The sequence below is a fragment of the Coregonus clupeaformis genome, chromosome 37, assembly GCF_020615455.1.
Source record: "Coregonus clupeaformis isolate EN_2021a chromosome 37, ASM2061545v1, whole genome shotgun sequence".
In the NCBI taxonomy this organism is placed as follows: Eukaryota; Metazoa; Chordata; class Actinopteri; order Salmoniformes; family Salmonidae; genus Coregonus; species Coregonus clupeaformis.
The window spans coordinates 2,109,407-2,127,098 of NC_059228.1; the positions used below are offsets into that span (position 1 = coordinate 2,109,407).

A 17,692-nucleotide genomic window follows, 5' to 3' on the forward strand; every position below is an offset into this window, starting at 1 on the left:
TTTTGATCCATTCAAAGAAAAAGGCTCTCACTTTCTCTAATTCCCTTTCTTGCTATCTCTCTTACTGATCGTCCAAGAACACATCCACGGGCACACGCAAGCACACACAAAAACATACAAACACACAGATGCATCTAACCGGAGTGCTTTGAAGCGATATTCGCCCAAACACTCCCCAGCTGGATAGATTGGAGGGCCTGCTGGGTCTGTCATTACCATGCTCTGCTCTGGTATTAGAATATCAAATCAAAGTTTATTGGTCGCGTAAACAGATTTGTAGATGTTATCAAAATGCAGTGAAATAACTGTGTTTCTAGCTCCAACAGTGCAGTAATATCTAGCAATACATTTATTTTAATTTTTTATACACACATCATCCAGAAAAATACAGAATATTAAGAAATATCAGAACAAGCAATGTCAGAGACCAGAATATAAATATATACTGTATACATATAATATATACACCATGTCGTCGAACATCTCGTTCCAAAATCATGGACATTAATATAAAGTTGGTCCCCCCTTTCCTGCTATAACAACCTCCACTCTTCTGGGAAGGCTTTCCACTAGATGTTGGAACATTGCTGCAGGGACTTGCTTCCATTCAGCCACAAGAGCATTAGTGAGGTCGGGCAATGATGTTGGGCGATTAGGCCTGGCTCGCAGTCGGCGTTCCAATTCATCCCAAAGGTGTTCGATGGGGTTGAGGTCAGGGCTCTGTGCAGGTCATGTCATTGTATGCTGTAGCGTTAAGATTTCCTATTCACTGGAACTAAGGGGCCTAGCCCGAACCATGAAAAACAGCCCCAGACCATTATTCCTCCTCCAACAAACTTTACAGTTGGCACTATGCATTTGGGCAGGTAGCGTACTCCTGGCATCCGCCAAACCCAGATTTGTCCGTCAGACAGCCAGATGGTCAAGTGTGATTCATCACTCAAGAGAAAGCGTTTCCACTGCTCCAGAGTCCAATGGCGCCAAGCTTTACACCACTCCAGCCAACACTTGGCATTAAACATGGTGTTCTTAGGCTTGTGTGCGGCTGCTCAGCCATGGAAACCCATTTCATGAAGCTCCCAACGAACAGTTCTTGTGCTGACATTGCTTCCAGTTTGGAACTCGGTAGTGAGTGTTGCAACCCAGGACAGACGATTTTTACTCACTATGCGCTTCAGCACTTGGCAGTCCCGTTCTGTGAGCTTGTGTGGCCTAGCACTTTGCGGCTGAGCAGTTGTTGCTCCTAGAAGTTTCCACTTCACAATAACAGCACTTAAAGTTGACCGGGGCAGCTCTAACAGGGCAGAAATTTGATGAACTGACTTGTTGGAAAGGTGGCATCCTATGACGGTGCCACGTTGAAAGTCACTGAGCTCTTCAGTACGGGCCACTCTACGGCCAATGTTTGTCTATGGAGATTGCATGGCTGTGTGCTTGATTTTATACCCCTGTCAGCAATAGGTGTGTCTGAAATAGCCAAATCCACTAATTTGAAGGGTTGTCCACATACTTTTGGCCATTTAGTGTTTACTGAACAAAATTAAAAACGCAAATGCAACAATTTCAACGATTTCACTGAGTTACAGTTCATATAAGGAAATCAGTCAATTGAAGGATTCGGCCCTAATCTATGGATTTCACATGACTGGGCAGGGGCGCTCACTGGGGAGCCGGGCCCAGCCAATCAGAAGGAGTTTTTCGCCACATAAGGGTTTTATTACAAACAGAAATAATCCTCAGTTTCATCAACTGTCTGGGTGGTTGGTCTCAGACAATCCCGCATGTGAAGAAGCCGGATGTGGAGGTCCTGGAATGTCGTGGTTACACATGGTCTGCCATTGTTAGGCCGGTTAGACATACTGCCAAATTCTATAAAACGATGTTGGAGGCAGCTTATGGTAGCGCATTGAATATTAAAATCTCTGGCTACAGCTCTCGTGGACATTCCTCCAGTCAGCATGCCAATTGCACGCCCCCCCAAAACTTGAGACATCTGTGGCATTGTGTTGTGTGACAAAACTGCACATTTTAGAGTGGCCTTTTATTGTCCCCAGCACAAGGTGCACCTGTGTAATGATCATGTTGTTTAATCAACTTCTTGATATGCAACACCTGTCAGGTGGATGGATTATCTTTGCAAAGGAGAAATGCTCACTAACCGGGATGTAAACAAATGTATGCACAACATTTGAGAGAAATAAGCTTTTTGTGTGTATGGAACATTTCAGGGATATATTATTTCAGGTCATGAAAGATGGGACCAACACTTTACATGTTGCGTTTATATTTTTGTTCAGTAAATGGTGTGCAAAGACAGCATGGACAGTATATGAATAGAAAAATGTGTACAGCAGTAGTTATATAGGATGAGCCATGACTAGAATTCAGTGCCGTTTATGATGAGGGAGGACAATTCTTTTTTTCATGAGCGTGGTCTTATTTCTATTACAGCATGTTGGATGACTGTCATTCATATTCCATTCACCCAGTTCAATGTAACATTGATAGGTTTAGGCTACTACATGATACTCTAATTTTCCCTATACCCATTATCAGTTTGCTACAACCTAGCCAATAAATGAAAGCTTACAACGTAGGTGCACACAGATCGAGAGAAAAAATTGATATGACAGACAGTGACACATGGACAGACAGTGACACATTCAATACCGCCTTGCACACTCTTGCCATGAATCTACCTTATCTAGGGCGTAATCATTAGTCCAACAGTTGCAAACAAGAGTTTCTATTGGACAAAATCAGGTATTTTTATCCCAGTTTCGTTTGCTTCCGTTTAAGAAACATTTTTCTACAGAATCGGCGGAATGAATACACCCCTGATCATGCAAATTGTTCACTTTCATACCAGCCACGTTGTATTCCTTCTCACCTCTATTCACTCTCCTCCTCTCACCTTTTCCCTTCGTTTGTGGACTTCAATGAACAACACATCAGCTGTATGTGACCAGGCGAAAAAAGCTTTCGAAGTCAAAACATGTCATAACCGCTATACACAGCTTACATCGTTGTCCCCATATTAGCTAAAGTAACATCATAGTCAATATAGCTAATAGAATTAATGCGTTAGTAAACCCGCTGCAATCATGCAGTAACGTTACAGTGTATAGTCAGTAAGCAGTTACACCGGCGGGTATATTTTATATAAATTACTAAAACCAAAAGCTTATCTTGACTTAGAAGAGTTCCAGTGTTGTGTTGGATAGTCATAGCCAGCTAGCTAACATAGCATCCCTCTGTTTGAGCCTTGTGTTTGAGTAACTAAACTAGCCTGCTGCATTTGCTAGCTAAGTAAGTGAAACTGAAAGTGAAAGAAAATGACAAAATCTCTCTCTCTCTCTCTTGCTTCTTGTTCATTTTTGAAGAAATTAATTTGTGCTGCTACCCTACAGAGTGCTGTTGAGGCTACTGTAGACCTTCATTGCAAAACAGTGTGTTTTATTCAGTTATTTTTACTTTTATTTTATTTTATGAAATTCACTGTTTTGACTCCTCTGAGGAGCCCTCACTGCTAGAATATAGTATATACGTATAAAGTGGATAAACCAGTACGTAAACATTATTAAAGTGAAAAGTATTCAATGAATAGAATACAGTATATACAGTCCCTTCAGGAAGTATTGTATCACACCCTGTCACGATCGTCTATAAAGGGAGCAGACCAATACGCAGCGCGTTGAGTGAACATGATGACTTTAATAAAGAAAGCACGTAACTACAAAACAAAAGACGATAGTGAAGTCCAACAGTGACAAAATACTGAACCTGGAACAAAAACCCACAAACACAAGGTGAAAACAGACAGTATAAATATGGCTCCCAATCAGAGATAACGAGCCGACAGCTGACACTCGTTACCTCCGATTGGGAGTCACTGACCAAACACTGAAACAAAACCAAAACCAAACACAACAAATGAACACACCCTATACCCAACACACCCAAATGAATACACCCTGGCTCAAACAACACAGTCCCGGAGCCAGAGCGTGACAGTACCCCCCCCTAAAGGCGCGGACTGCGACCGCGCCTCAATACGGGCTAAACAAGGGAGGGCTGGGCGGGCATACCTCTTCGGCGGTGGTTCTGGCTCTGGTCGTGGGTCCCCACCCCACCATAGTCACTACCCGCTTTCGTAGCCTCCTCCAACTGACCCCCCACCGGATTAAGGGGCAGCACCGGACTAAGAGGCAGCACCGGACTAAGGGGCAGCACCGGACTAAGGGGCAGCACCGGACTAAGGGGCAGCACCAGACTAAGGGGCAGCACCGGACTAAGGGGCAGTACCGGACTAAGGGGCAGCACCAGGATAAGGGGCAGCACCGGACTCAATGGCGGATCCTGGCTGGCTGGCTCTGGCGGATCCTGGCTGGACGGCTCATGGCTGGCTGAAGGATCTGGCTGCTCATGGCTGGCTGACGGATCTGGCTGCTCATGGCTGGCTGACGGATCTGGCTGCTCATGGCTGGCCGACGGATCTGGCTGCTCATGGCTGGCCGACGGATCTGGCTGCTCATGGCTGGCTGAAGGATCTGGCTGCTCATGGCTGGCTGACGGATCTGGCTGCTCATGGCTGGCTGACGGATCTGGCTGCTCATGGCTGGCCGACGGATCTGGCTGCTCATGGCTGGCCGACGGATCTGGCTGCTCATGGCTGGCTGACGGATCTGGCGGCTCATGGCCGGCTGACGGATCTGGCTGCTCATGGCTGGCGGAAGGCTCTGGCTGATCCTGTCTGGCGGAAGGCTCTGGCTGATCCTGTCTGGCGGAAGGCTCTGGCTGATCCTGTCTGGCGGAAGGCTCTAGCGGCTCCGGTCTGGCGGACGGCTCTGAAGGCTCATGGCAGACGGGCGGCTTTGCAGGCTCCGTACAGCCGGGCAGTTCATGCAGCGCTTGGCAGACGGACAGTTCAGACGGCGTTGGGCAGACAGGCAGTTCAGGCGCCCGTTGGGCAGACGGGCAGTTCAAGCGCCCGTTGGGCAGACGGGCAGTTCAGGCGCCCGTTGGGCAGACGGCAGACTCTGGCCGTCTGAGGCGCACCGTAGGCCTGGTGCGTGGTGCCGGAACTGGAGGTACCGGGCTGAGGACACGCATCTCAGGGCTAGTGCGGGGAGAAGGAACAGGCCGGACCGGGCTGGCGACGCGCACCGTAGGTTTGGTGCAGTGGCAGGAACAGGCCGGGTCGGGCTGGCGACGCGCACCGTAGACTTGGTGCGGGTGGCAGGAACAGGCCGGACCGGGCTGGCGACGCGCACCGTAGGTTTGGTGCGCAGTGGCAGGAACAGGCCGGGTCGGGCTGGCGACGCGCACCGTAGGTTTGGTGCGAGTGGCAGGAACAGGCCGGGCTGGGCTGGCGACGCACACCGTAGGTTCTGTGCGTGGAGCAGGAACAGGCCGGGCTGGGCTGGCGACGCACACCGTAGGTTCTGTGCGTGGAGCAGGAACAGGCCGGGCTGGGCTGGCGACGCACACCGTAGGTTCTGTGCGTGGAGCAGGAACAGGCCGGGCTGGGCTGGCGACGCACACCGTAGGTTCTGTGCGTGGAGCAGGAACAGGCCGGGCTGGGCTGGCGACGCACACCTTAGGTTCTGTGCGTGGAGCAGGAACAGGCCGGGCTGGGCTGGCGACGCACACCGTAGGTTCTGTGCGTGGAGCAGGAACAGGCCGGGCTGGGCTGGCGACGCACACCGTAGGGTTCTGTGCGTGGAGCAGGAACAGGCCGGGCTGGGCTGGCGACGCACACCGTAGGTTCTGTGCGTGGAGCAGGAACAGGCCGGGCTGGACTGGCGACGCACACCGTGGGCTTGATGCGTGGAGTAGGAACAGGCCGGGCTGGGCTGGCGACGCACACCGTAGGTTCTGTGCGTGGAGCAGGAACAGGCCGGGCTGGGCTGGCGACGCACACCGTGGGCTTGGTGCGTGGAGTAGGAACAGGCCGGTCCGTACTGGGAACACACACCACTGGCCTTAACTGGGGATCAGGAACGGGCCGGACCGGACTGGTAACACACATCAGTCTCTCACGCCGTGCCGCAACAACTTCCCTTCCCCTACTCGCCAATGGCTCCCGTAATCCGATAGCCTTCTCTCCACGTCTCCCTGTGGCTGCCTCCTGCTGCCCAGCCGCCCAGCCATGTGCCCCCCAAAAAACTTTTTGGGGTTGCCTCTCGTCCTTCCAACGATGACCCTGCTGACGCCGTTGCTCCTCTCTCGCCAGGGCCTTGATCTTCCCCCAAGGTCCCTTGCCCCCGAGCATGTCCTCCCAGGACCACGATTTGCCCACCTGGGCCATCGCCAGCCTCTCGATCTCCTTACCAGGCGCCTCCTCCCATGTCCAGTCTCTTTGCTCCTGGACACGCTGCTTGGTCCTTTTATGGTGGGTTTTTCTGTCACGATCGTCTATAAAGGGAGCAGACCAATACGCAGCGCGTTGAGTGAACATGATGACTTTAATAAAGAAAGCACGTAACTACAAAACAAAAGACGATAGTGAAGTCCAACAGTGACAAAATACTGAACCTGGAACAAAAACCCACAAACACAAGGTGAAAACAGACAGTATAAATATGGCTCCCAATCAGAGATAACGAGCCGACAGCTGACACTCGTTACCTCCGATTGGGAGTCACTGACCAAACACGGAAACAAAACCAAAACCAAACACAACAAATGAACACACCCTATACCCAACACACCCAAATGAATACACCCTGGCTCAAACAACACAGTCCCGGAGCCAGAGCGTGACACACCCCTTGACTTTTTCGACATTTTGTTGTGTTACAGCCTGATTTAAAATTTATTAAATTGTGATTTTTTGTCACCGGCCAACACACAATACCCCATAATGTCAAAGTGGAATTATGTTTTTGAAAATATTTACAAATGAATTTAAAAAATGAAAATCTATGGCAAGACCGGAAAAAGGTTGTCTAGCAATGATCAACAACCAATTTGACAGACCTTGAAGAATTTTGAAAAAAATAATGGCACATTTTGCACAATCCAAGTGTTGAAAGCTCTAAGAGACTTACCCAGAAAGACTCACAGCTGTAATCGCTGCCAAAGGTGATTATAACATGTATTGACTCAGGGGGTAGAATACTAATCTAATCAAGATACAGTATATTAGTGTTTTATTTTTCATGCATTTTTTACAAATGTTAGAATTTCTTTCCACTTTGACATTACAGACTATTTTGTGTAGATCATTGACAATAAATTACAGTTAAATCAATTTTAATTCCACTTTGTAACACAACAAAATGTGGAAAAAGGCAAGGGGTGTGAATACTTTCTTAAGGCACTGTACATATAAAGTGGGCAAAACAGTATGTAAACATTATTAAAGTGACCAGTGTTCAAAAACTCTATCTAAATAGGGCAGCAGTCTCTAAGGTGCAGGGTAGAGTATTGGGTGGTAGCTGGCTATAACAGTGACTAAGGCTAGTGTTGACTGTTTAACAGTCTGATGGCCTGGAAATAGAAGCTGTTTCTCAGTCTCTCGGTCCCAGCTTTGATGCACCTGTACAGTCTCCGCCTTCTAGATGGTAGCGGGGTGAACAGGCTGTGGCTCAGGTGGCTGAGGTCCTTGATGATCTTCTTGGCCTTCCTGTGACACCATGTGCTATATACAGTTGAAGTCAGAAGTTTACATGCACCTTAGCCAAATACATTTAAACTCAGTTTTTCACAATTCTTGACATTTAATCCTAGTAAAAATTACCTGTCTTAGGTCAGTGAGGATCACCACTTTATTTTAAGAATGTGAAATGTCAGAATAATAGTAGAGATATTTATTTCAACTTTCATTTCTTTCATCACATTCCCAGTGGGTCAGAAGTTTATATACACTCAATTAGTATTTGGTAGCATTGCCTTAATTTTTTTTAACTTGGGTCAAACGTTTCGGGTAGCCTTCCACAAGCTTCCCACAATAAGTTGGGTGAATTTTGGCCCATTCCTCCTGACAGAGCTGGTGTAACTTAGTCAGGTTTGTAGGCCTCCTTGCTCGTACAAGCTTTTTCAGTTCTGCCCACACATTTTCTATAGGATTGAGGTCAGGGCTTTGTGATGGTTACTCCAATACCTTTACTTTGTTGTCCTTAAGCCATTTTGCCACAACTTTGGAAGTATGCTTGGGGTCATTGTCCATTTGGAAGACCCATTTGCGACCAAGCTTTAACTTCCTGACTGATGTCTTGAGATATTGCTCCAATATATCCACATACATTTTTTTCTTCCCTCATGATGCCATCTATTTTGTGAAGTGCACCAGTCCCTCTTGCAGCAAAGCACCCCCACAGCATGATGCTGCCACCCCCATGCTTCACGGTTGGGATGGTGTTCTTTGGCTTGCAAGCAACCCCCTTTTTCCTTCAAACATAACGATGGTCATTATGGCCAAACAGTTCTATTTTTGTTTCATCAGACCAGAGGACATTTCTCCAAAAAGAACAATCATCTCTAGGAGACAGAACGCATCTCCTTCCTGAGCGGGATGATGGCTGCGTGGTCCCATGGTGTTCATACTTGCATACTATTGTTGGTACAGATAAATGTGGTACCTTCAGGTATTTGGAAATTGCTCCCAAGGATGAACCAGACTTGTGGACGTCTACATTTTTTTTTTCTGAGGTCTTGGCTGATTTCTTTTGATTTTCCCATGATGTCAAGCAAAGAGGCACTGAGTTTGAAGGTAGGCCTTGAAATACATCCACAGGTTCACCTCCAATTGTCAAAAATTATGTCAATTAGCCTATCAGAAGCTTCTAAAGCCATGACATCATTTTCTGGAATTTTCCAAGCTGTTTAAAGGCACATTGAACTTAGTGTATGTAAACTTCTGACCCACAGTGAATTATAAGTGAAATAATCTGTATTTAAACAATTGTTGGAAAATTACTTGTGTCATGCACAAAGTAGATGTCCTAACCGACTTGCCAAAACTATAGTTTGTTAACAAGAAATTTGTGGAGTGGTTGAAAAACGAGTTTTAATGACTCCAACCTAAGTATATGTAAACTTCCGACTTCAACTGTATTTCCTGGAGTGCAGGCAGTGTGCCCCCGGTGATGTGTTGGGCTGACCACCCTCTGAAGAGCCCTGCGGTGCAATTGCTGTAGCAGGCGGTGATACAGCTCGACACGATGCTCTCAATAGTGCATCTGTAGAAGTTTGTGAGGGTCTTAGGGGCCAAACCAAATTTCTTCAGCCTCCTGAGGTTGAAGAGGCGCTGTTGCGCCTTCTTCACCACGCTGTCTGTGTGAACCATTTCAGATTATTAGTGATGTGCACACCAAGGAACCTGAAGCTTTTGACCCTCTCCACTGCGGTCCTATCTCTGTGGATGGGGGCATGCTCTCTCTGCTGTCTCCTGTGGTCCACGATCAGCTCCTTCACTTTGTTGACATTGAGGGAGAGGTTATTTTCCTGGCACCACTCTGCCAGGGTTGTCACCTCCTCCCTGTAGGCTTTTTCATCATTGTTGGTAATCAGGCCTACAACTGTTGGCCTGATTGATGATCATTGCACCCATCACAGCAGTGACAAATATCCTCCCTGTCATGACCTGTAATGGATGGGACTGGGATTGCTCTCATCGGATCGTGGTTAATCATGACGGCGATGACAAGGCATTTTAGAAAAGAACAGCCAACCATATCCACTATGAGTGAATGGAAAAGGCATATAGCTCTAACTGAATGTAGTGTTAAACTTTTTTATTTTTAAAGGAGATCGGAAGTTCCAATCTCCTTCCGTATCTCATTCAATTAAATTAATTTATTTTTTATTACAGGACAGTTTTTTATTATATTCACTTTACGATTATGCAATCGTTTTTGTTGTTGTTGCTAAGTGTCAGAATAGCCGCAGCAAAAATCATTCATTTTTTACAGCAAATATCACCAAAGAATCCTCCGAAATCCTGGAAGGACTGTATATTGGGAGACAGGTATTAGAGAGGTTTACAGAGGAAGGGTATAGACAGTTGGTAGAGCCAGAGCTTGATCCCCCATCGCCAGGGTGTGGTCCAGAGTCAGGAGCTTAAACTGTTACATCAGACTCTGGCACTTGGCTTAGGTGGGTTTTGAGCTTCTATATAGGACCTCATCAACCCATATGTAGACGTTTTATGAATTGACTGATGAGAGAGGTGTAGGAAAAAAACAATAAAATAGGCTAGCCAGGGGAACTCCTGTGTGTGCTGCATTGATCTGTTCTAAGAGGAGATATAAAGCATTTTCAACGCTTGAGGTAGAAATATCATTGACATTTGAAATAGAACATTTAATTACTTTGAGCCTCTGATGGAGGCAGATTCATACGTTTCTCTGTGACCTATAACGTCTGTCAACCTTGACTTAATATCTTACAATAACTTAAGCCACAGTAATACATTATAGACACTGCAATTATGAAGATTAAATGAAAATAGTTGAAATTACAGTTTTTCTTTAATAGCATTTGCATTATTTCCTTTTCCTGTTCACTTAAGATTATCGCCTCTGTGCACACACATGGCCATCAAAGTAGCTTTTGGGATTCCAGAAGTGCCGTAGCTCCCTATCATGAAATAAAGAAGAAAGATCACTTCCAAAGTACATTTCCTGCCGCTGCTCAATCTTGAGTGAGTGTGTGTGTGTGTCTGCATTCATGACACACACTCAACCCTGACCCGCACACACACACACACACACACACACACACACACACACACACACACACACACACACACACACACACACACACACACACACACACACACACACACACACACACACACACACACACACACACACACACACACACACACACACACACACACACACATACATACACACGGGTGTGTACATGAGTGTGTATGCATGTGTGTATGTGTGTATGCATTCATGCCTGTGTGTGCATGTGTGTGCAGTGGTGAAAAAAGTACTCAATTGTCATACTTAAGTAAAAGTAAAGATACCTTAATAGAAAATGAGTCAAGTAAAAGTGAAAGTCACCCAGTAAAATACTACTCGAGTAAAAGTAAAAAAAATATTTGGTTTTAAATCTAAGTATCAAAAGTAAATGTAATTGCTAAAATATACTTAAGTATCAAAAGTAAAAGTATAAATCAATTCAAATTCCTTATATTAAGCAAACCAGACGGCACAATTTTCTTGTTTGTTTAATTGACGGTATAGCCAGGGGCACACTCCAACACTCAGACATAATTTACAAATGAAGCATTTGTGTTAAGTGAGTCGGCCAGATCAGAGACAGTAGGGATGACCATGAATGTTTTCTTGATAAGTGCGTGAATTGGACCATTTTCCTGTCTTGCTAAACATTCAAAATGTAACGCATACTTTTGGGTGTCAAGGAAAATGTATGGAGTAAAAAGTTGATTATTTTCTTTAGGAATGTAGTGAAGTAAAAGTAAAAGTATTTTTACTTAAGTACTTTACACCACTGAGTGTGTGAATGTGTGTATCTGTGTGTGCCCGTGCCTGTGTGTGTGTACATGTACATCCATTCAGGCATGTTGGGGTTCGGTATGTGGGTGTGTTCCAGGAGAAACTCATTAAGGCAAAGGGGAGTGGGTAGGACATAAGCCCAGTAGAGTGACAGGTCTACCTATTCTGTAGTCTGTAGTTAATGACTGAGGGGGTGGACACAGCAGGGGGAGGAGGGTTGATACGGCTTGGCTGACACCATTTAAAGGTGTCAGCATGCTTCAGTTCTGCTAGTGCCTAGCCGAGTTCGGCTAGCCAAATCGAACGAGTATGCTTGCATACTCCCTTAAAAGACCTTCACTTGAAAAACGAGAAAAAAGCGGAAATAGCACTGTTTGTCCATTTTGAGATGCCGTAGCCAGTATACACTTCCTCAAAATAGTTTTTGCAGAGGAGATCATAGTCGCGCAATTTAATATTTTAGCTTAGTAGAACCCCATATGAAAATAAATGTATTGTGAATGATTGAGAGCTAATGTGCATGTGTGTGTCTCCCTCAGATTCACAGAGTTCCTGGAGCCCTTTGAGAGAGTAATCCAGCCAGAGGAGCTGTGGCTCTACAAAAACCCCTTGGTGGAGTCAGACCACATCCCCAAGAGGGTCATGTTCGTAAGTGACACACGCGCGGACAGACGGATGTGCACACACACGAGCACACACACGCACACAACATCATCATCACCATCATCCTCATCTCACTCATTCTATTACCCCTCAGAAATGAGACTCAAATGCAGGAAGTGTATTGGCCATTTTGCATTTAGATGGTCTGTGGACTGGGAAATTAGTCATTCAGGATAAAGCCTCCAATTCTCTATTGGCATATGGTCTAAGCATTCATCAATAGATATGAAAAGTGCATCACAGAGCCATATTGATCAATCGTCTTTTAAAAAATTGCCTGCAAGTCTCTATGGAAAGAATACGGGCATTGGAGGTCCATGAGGACATTGCCAATCAATTTTCACAAACATAACAAGGCATAATCCACAGGACACCTTTTTCTGTTGTAAGCATATAAAACATAAGAAAATTAATTACTGTAAATCTAAAACCCCCAATCTCCTTAATGCTGAGTGCCAAGCAGAGACGTATCGGGTCCCATTTTTACAGTCTTTGTTATGACTCTGCCAGGGATCGCACTCCAAATCTTCCAGTCTCAGGGCAGACGATAAGGCCACTGAGTTGTCTCTTTCATGTGTTAGTGCTATCTTATTGTTGAGGAATTAAGTTGTACTGTAAGGTCATGTAGAAAACACAGACGGCAATTGCTTGTAACCACAATACATTGTATTAGACATTGATTGTGCAAACAAAGCTTTATCTTATTTTGTTGATAGAAGCAAGTAGGGATCAAACCTGTGACCTTTGTTGTTTTCACCATGGAAGTAATCCACTGTACCACAGGACTGAAGCTAACGCGTATTCAAAACATCCAGTTTGCACTTTGTCTTACAGAGAGGATAACTATTAACTAAGAAAAATAAGTATCCTCTCTACTTTTTTCTCTCACCAGTCCTCTTCATATACTGTCTAGTTTCGACTTCCCTAACAATTGACAGATTCGTTTTCAATATGTTGGGCAACATCTCCATAAACATATTGTTTTCTTTTAACCACTTTGCTGAAGTTCTGTATGTTGAGGGACTTTATGAGAGTATTATGAGAATGTTCCGTGCCTGTTGTTATAGGTGTCTTGGATGAAATCTCCATCAACATAAGCAGAACGTTCTAGCAAAGTTTTCTCAGAACCACTTCTATTAAATCCAAACATAATTGCTGAAGTATGCTCAGGGAAAGTTATTGGAAAAAACATGTAATAACATCACACTGTAACGTTACGAGAGTCTTGTGGGAATACTCCGTTTTACGGGCTCCTGACCAATTCTGCTATTTAGTTTTTTCTTACACTGATCTTACATTTTTTGGTACATAATATCTCCGCCATAATTTCCTATGACCGAATACAGCTTCTAGACATCACCTCAATTTGGATTAACATTTCTACTTCAATGACCCGGCAGCTCTGGACATTCTGCTTACTCCGGACCAGTGCCCTAATCCTTGGGACTCGAAAGAGGAAGCAGTGGTGAAAGAGAGGCAGGCGAGGCGGCATCCTGACGAGACTACATCAGCTAGCAAATAGGCCGCCATTGCCCTCTGTTCTACTGGCAAACGTTTAGTCACTGGAGAACAAACTGGATGAGCTCCGTTCGATACTATCCTATCAACGGAACCTGAAAAACTGTAATATTCTATGTCTCTCAGACTCATGGCTGAAGGAGGACATGGATAATACATCTTGCTGGTTTTTCTATGAATCGTCAAGACTTGACGGCAGACTCGGGTAAGACGAAGGGAGGAGGGGTGTGTCTCTTTGTTAACAAAAGCTGGTGCACAATCTCCAATGTTAAGGAAGTCTTGAGTTTTTGCTCGCCTGTGTTAGAATACCTCATGATAAGCTGCAGACCATACTATTTACCAAGAGAGTTTTCACCTATATTTTTTGTTGCTGTCTATTTACCACCACAAACCAATGCTGGCACTAAGACCACATTCAACGAGCTGTATAGGGCCATAAGCAAATAAGAAAATGCACATACAGAGGCAGCATTTCTTGTGGCCGTTGATTTTAATGCAGGGAAACTGAAATACATTTTACCTCATTTTCACCAACATGTCACCTGTGCAACTAGAGGCGACAAAACTCTAGGTCACTAATACTCCACACAGAAATGCACACAAGGCCCTCCCTCGCCCTTCCTTTGGCAAATCAGATCATAACTATATCCTCCTGCTTCCTGCTTACAAGCAAAAACTCAAACAGGAAGTACCAGTGCGGAAATAGTCAGATAATCTACAGGACTGTTTCGCTAATACAGACTGGAATGTGTTCCAGGATTCATCCGATAACATTGAGGAGTTTACCACATCAGTAACCGGCTTCATTAAGAAGTGCATCGACGACGTCGTCCCCACAGTGACCGTACATACAGCACATATCCCAACCAGAAGCCGTGGATTAAAGGCAACATCTGCACGGAGCTCAAGTCAAATAAAATCTAAATGTACAGTGCCTTGCAAATGTATTCATCCCCCTTGACGTTTTTCCTATTTTGTAGCATTACAACCTATAATTTAAATGGATTTTTGTTTGGATTTCATGTATTGGACGTACACAAAATAGTCGACATTGGTGAAGTGAAATGAAAAAATGTACTTGTTTCAAAAAATTCTAAAATATAAATATCCCCTAAATAAGATCTGGTGCAACCAATTACCTTCAGAAGTCACATAATTAGTTAAATAAAGTCCACCTGTGTGCAATCTAATTGTCACATGATCTGTCACATGATCTCAGTATTTATACACCTGTTCTGAAAGGCCTCAGAGTCTGCAACACCACTAAGCAAGGGGCACCACCAAGCAAGCGCACCATGCTGTGAGGATGTTTTTAATCGGCAGGGACTGGGAAACTGGTCAGAATTGAAGGAATGATGGATGGCGCTAAATACAGGGAAATTCTTGAGGGAAACCTGTTTCAGTCTTCCAGAGATTTGAGACTGGGACGGAGGTTCACCTTCCAGCAGGACAATGACCCTAAGCATACTGCTAAAGCAACACTTGAGTGGTTTAAGGGGAAACATTTAAATGTCTTGGAATGGCCTATTCAAAGCCCAGACCTCAATCCAATTGAGAATCTGTGGTATGACTTAAAGATTGCTGTACACCAGCAGAACCCATCCAACTTGAAGGAGCTGGAGCAGTTTTGCCTACCCAGTGGCTAGATGTGCCAAGCTCATAGAGACATGCCCCAAGACACTTGCAGCTGTAATTGTTGTTAAAGGTGGGGGGGTGAATAGTTATGCACGCTCAAGTTTTCAGTGTTTTTTCCCAATAAAAAATATTTTGCATCTTCAAGGTGGTAGGCATGTTGTGTAAATCAAATGATATAAACCCCCCAAAAATCCATTTTAATTCCAGGTTGTAAGGCAACAAAATAGGAAAAATGCCAAGGGGGGGTGAATACTTTCACATGCCACTGTATCAATTTACCAATTTGGCACTTTTGGGCAGACTTGATACAAAATACAGTGGGGAAAAAAAGTATTTAGTCAGCCACCAATTGTGCAAGTTCTCCCACTTAAAAAGATGAGAAAGGCCTTTAAATTTCATCATAGGTACACGTCAACTATGACAGACAAATTGAGAGAAAAAAAATCCAGAAAATCATATTGTAGGATTTTTAATGAATTTATTTGCAAATTATGGTGGAAAATAAGTATTTGGTCACCTACAAACAAGCAAGATTTCTGGCTCTCACAGACCTGTAACTTCTTCTTTAAGAGGCTCCTCTGTCCTCCACTCGTTACCTGTATTAATGGCACCTGTTTGAACTTGTTATCAGTATAAAAGACACCTGTCCACAACCTCAAACAGTCACACTCCAAACTCCACTATGGCCAAGACCAAAGAGCTGTCAAAGGACACCAGAAACAAAATTGTAGACCAGCACCAGGCTGGGAAGACTGAATCTGCAATAGGTAAGCAGCTTGATTTGAAGAAATCAACTGTGGGAGCAATTATTAGGAAATGGAAGACATACAAGACCACTGATAATCTCCCTCGATCTGGGGCTCCACGCAAGATCTCACCCCGTGGGGTCAAAATGATCACAAGAACGGTGAGCAAAAATCCCAGAACCACACGGGGGGACCTAGTGAATGACCTGCAGAGAGCTGGGACCAAAGTAACATAGCCTACCATCAGTAACACACTACGCCGCCAGGAACTCAAATCCTGCAGTGCCAGACGTGTCCCCCTGCTTAAGCCAGTACATGTCCAGGCCCGTCTGAAGTTTGCTAGAGTGCATTTGGATGATCCAGAAGAGGATTGGGAGAATGTCATATGGTCAGATGAAACCAAAATAGAACTTTTTGGTAAAAACTCAACTCGTCGTGTTTGGAGGACAAAGAATGCTGAGTTGCATCCAAAGAACACCTTACCTACTGTGAAGCATGGGGGTGGAAACATCATGCTTTGGGGCTGTTTTTCTGCAAAGGGACCAGGACGACTGATCCGTGTAAAGGAAAGAATGAATGGGGCCATGTATCGTGAGATTTTGAGTGAAAACCTCCTTCCATCAGCAAGGGCATTGAAGATGAAACGTGGCTGGGTCTTTCAGCATGACAATGATCCCAAACACACCGCCCGGGCAACGAAGGAGTGGCTTTGTAAGAAGCATTTCAAGGTCCTGGAGTGGCCTAGCCAGTCTCCAGATCTCAACCCCATAGAAAATCTTTGGAGGGAGTTGAAAGTCTGTGTTGCCCAGCGACAGCCTCAAAACATCACTGCTCTAGAGGAGATCTGCATGGAGGAATGGCCCAAAATACCAGCAACAGTGTGTGAAAACCTTGTGAAGACTTACAGAAAACGTTTGACCTGTGTCATTGCCAACAAAGGGTATATAACAAAGTATTGAGAAACTTTTGTTATTGACCAAATACTTATTTTCCACCATAATTTGCAAATAAATTCATTACAAATCCTACAATGTGATTTTCTGCATTATTTTTTCTCATTTTGTCTGTCATAGTTGACGTGTACCTATGATGAAAATTACAGGCCTCTCTCATCTTTTTAAGTAGGAGAACTTGCACAATTGGTGGCTGACTAAATACTTATTTTCCCCACTGTAGTCCAGTATTGCAATGCTTCACTGGATCAATCTGAAACTTTGCACCCACACTGCTTCCATCTACTGGCCAAAATCTAAATTGTGCCTAAACTGCAATATTATATTGTGTAAGTTCTCTCTGCATTTCAAAGATGATGAAAAATAATAATAATTGAAAACGCATGTTATTTTGTTTGTATTATCTTTTACCAGATCTAATGTGTTACATTCTCCTACATTAATTTCACATTTCCACAAACTTCAAAGTGTTTCCTTTCAAATGGTATCAAACATATGCATATCTTTGCTTCAGGTCCTGAGCTACAGGCAGTTAGATTTGAGTATGTCATTTTAGGCGGAAATTGAAAAAAAAGTGCCGATCCTAGACAGGTGTGTGCACAGATAGGGCTCTACCTGTGCAGAGCACATGCCCCCTTGCCCTTCCAGTCTCCAAAGTGCCTTTTTCGGTGGTGTTATAATTTCTCCAATGATTATTATT

At 44.5% G+C, this 17,692-nt stretch overlaps 1 protein-coding gene across 1 annotated transcript in view; it reads left to right on the top strand.

The window, feature by feature from the left end:
• The window catches only part of LOC121553304 (phospholipid phosphatase 4-like), a 154,534-nt gene that overhangs the window by 346 nt on the left and 136,496 nt on the right, over positions 1-17,692 (top strand). The window contains exon 2 of the mRNA XM_045211459.1: positions 12,017-12,125. Within this exon, the coding sequence (XP_045067394.1) occupies positions 12,017-12,125 (109 nt within the window). The remainder of the gene's footprint in view (positions 1-12,016; positions 12,126-17,692) is intronic.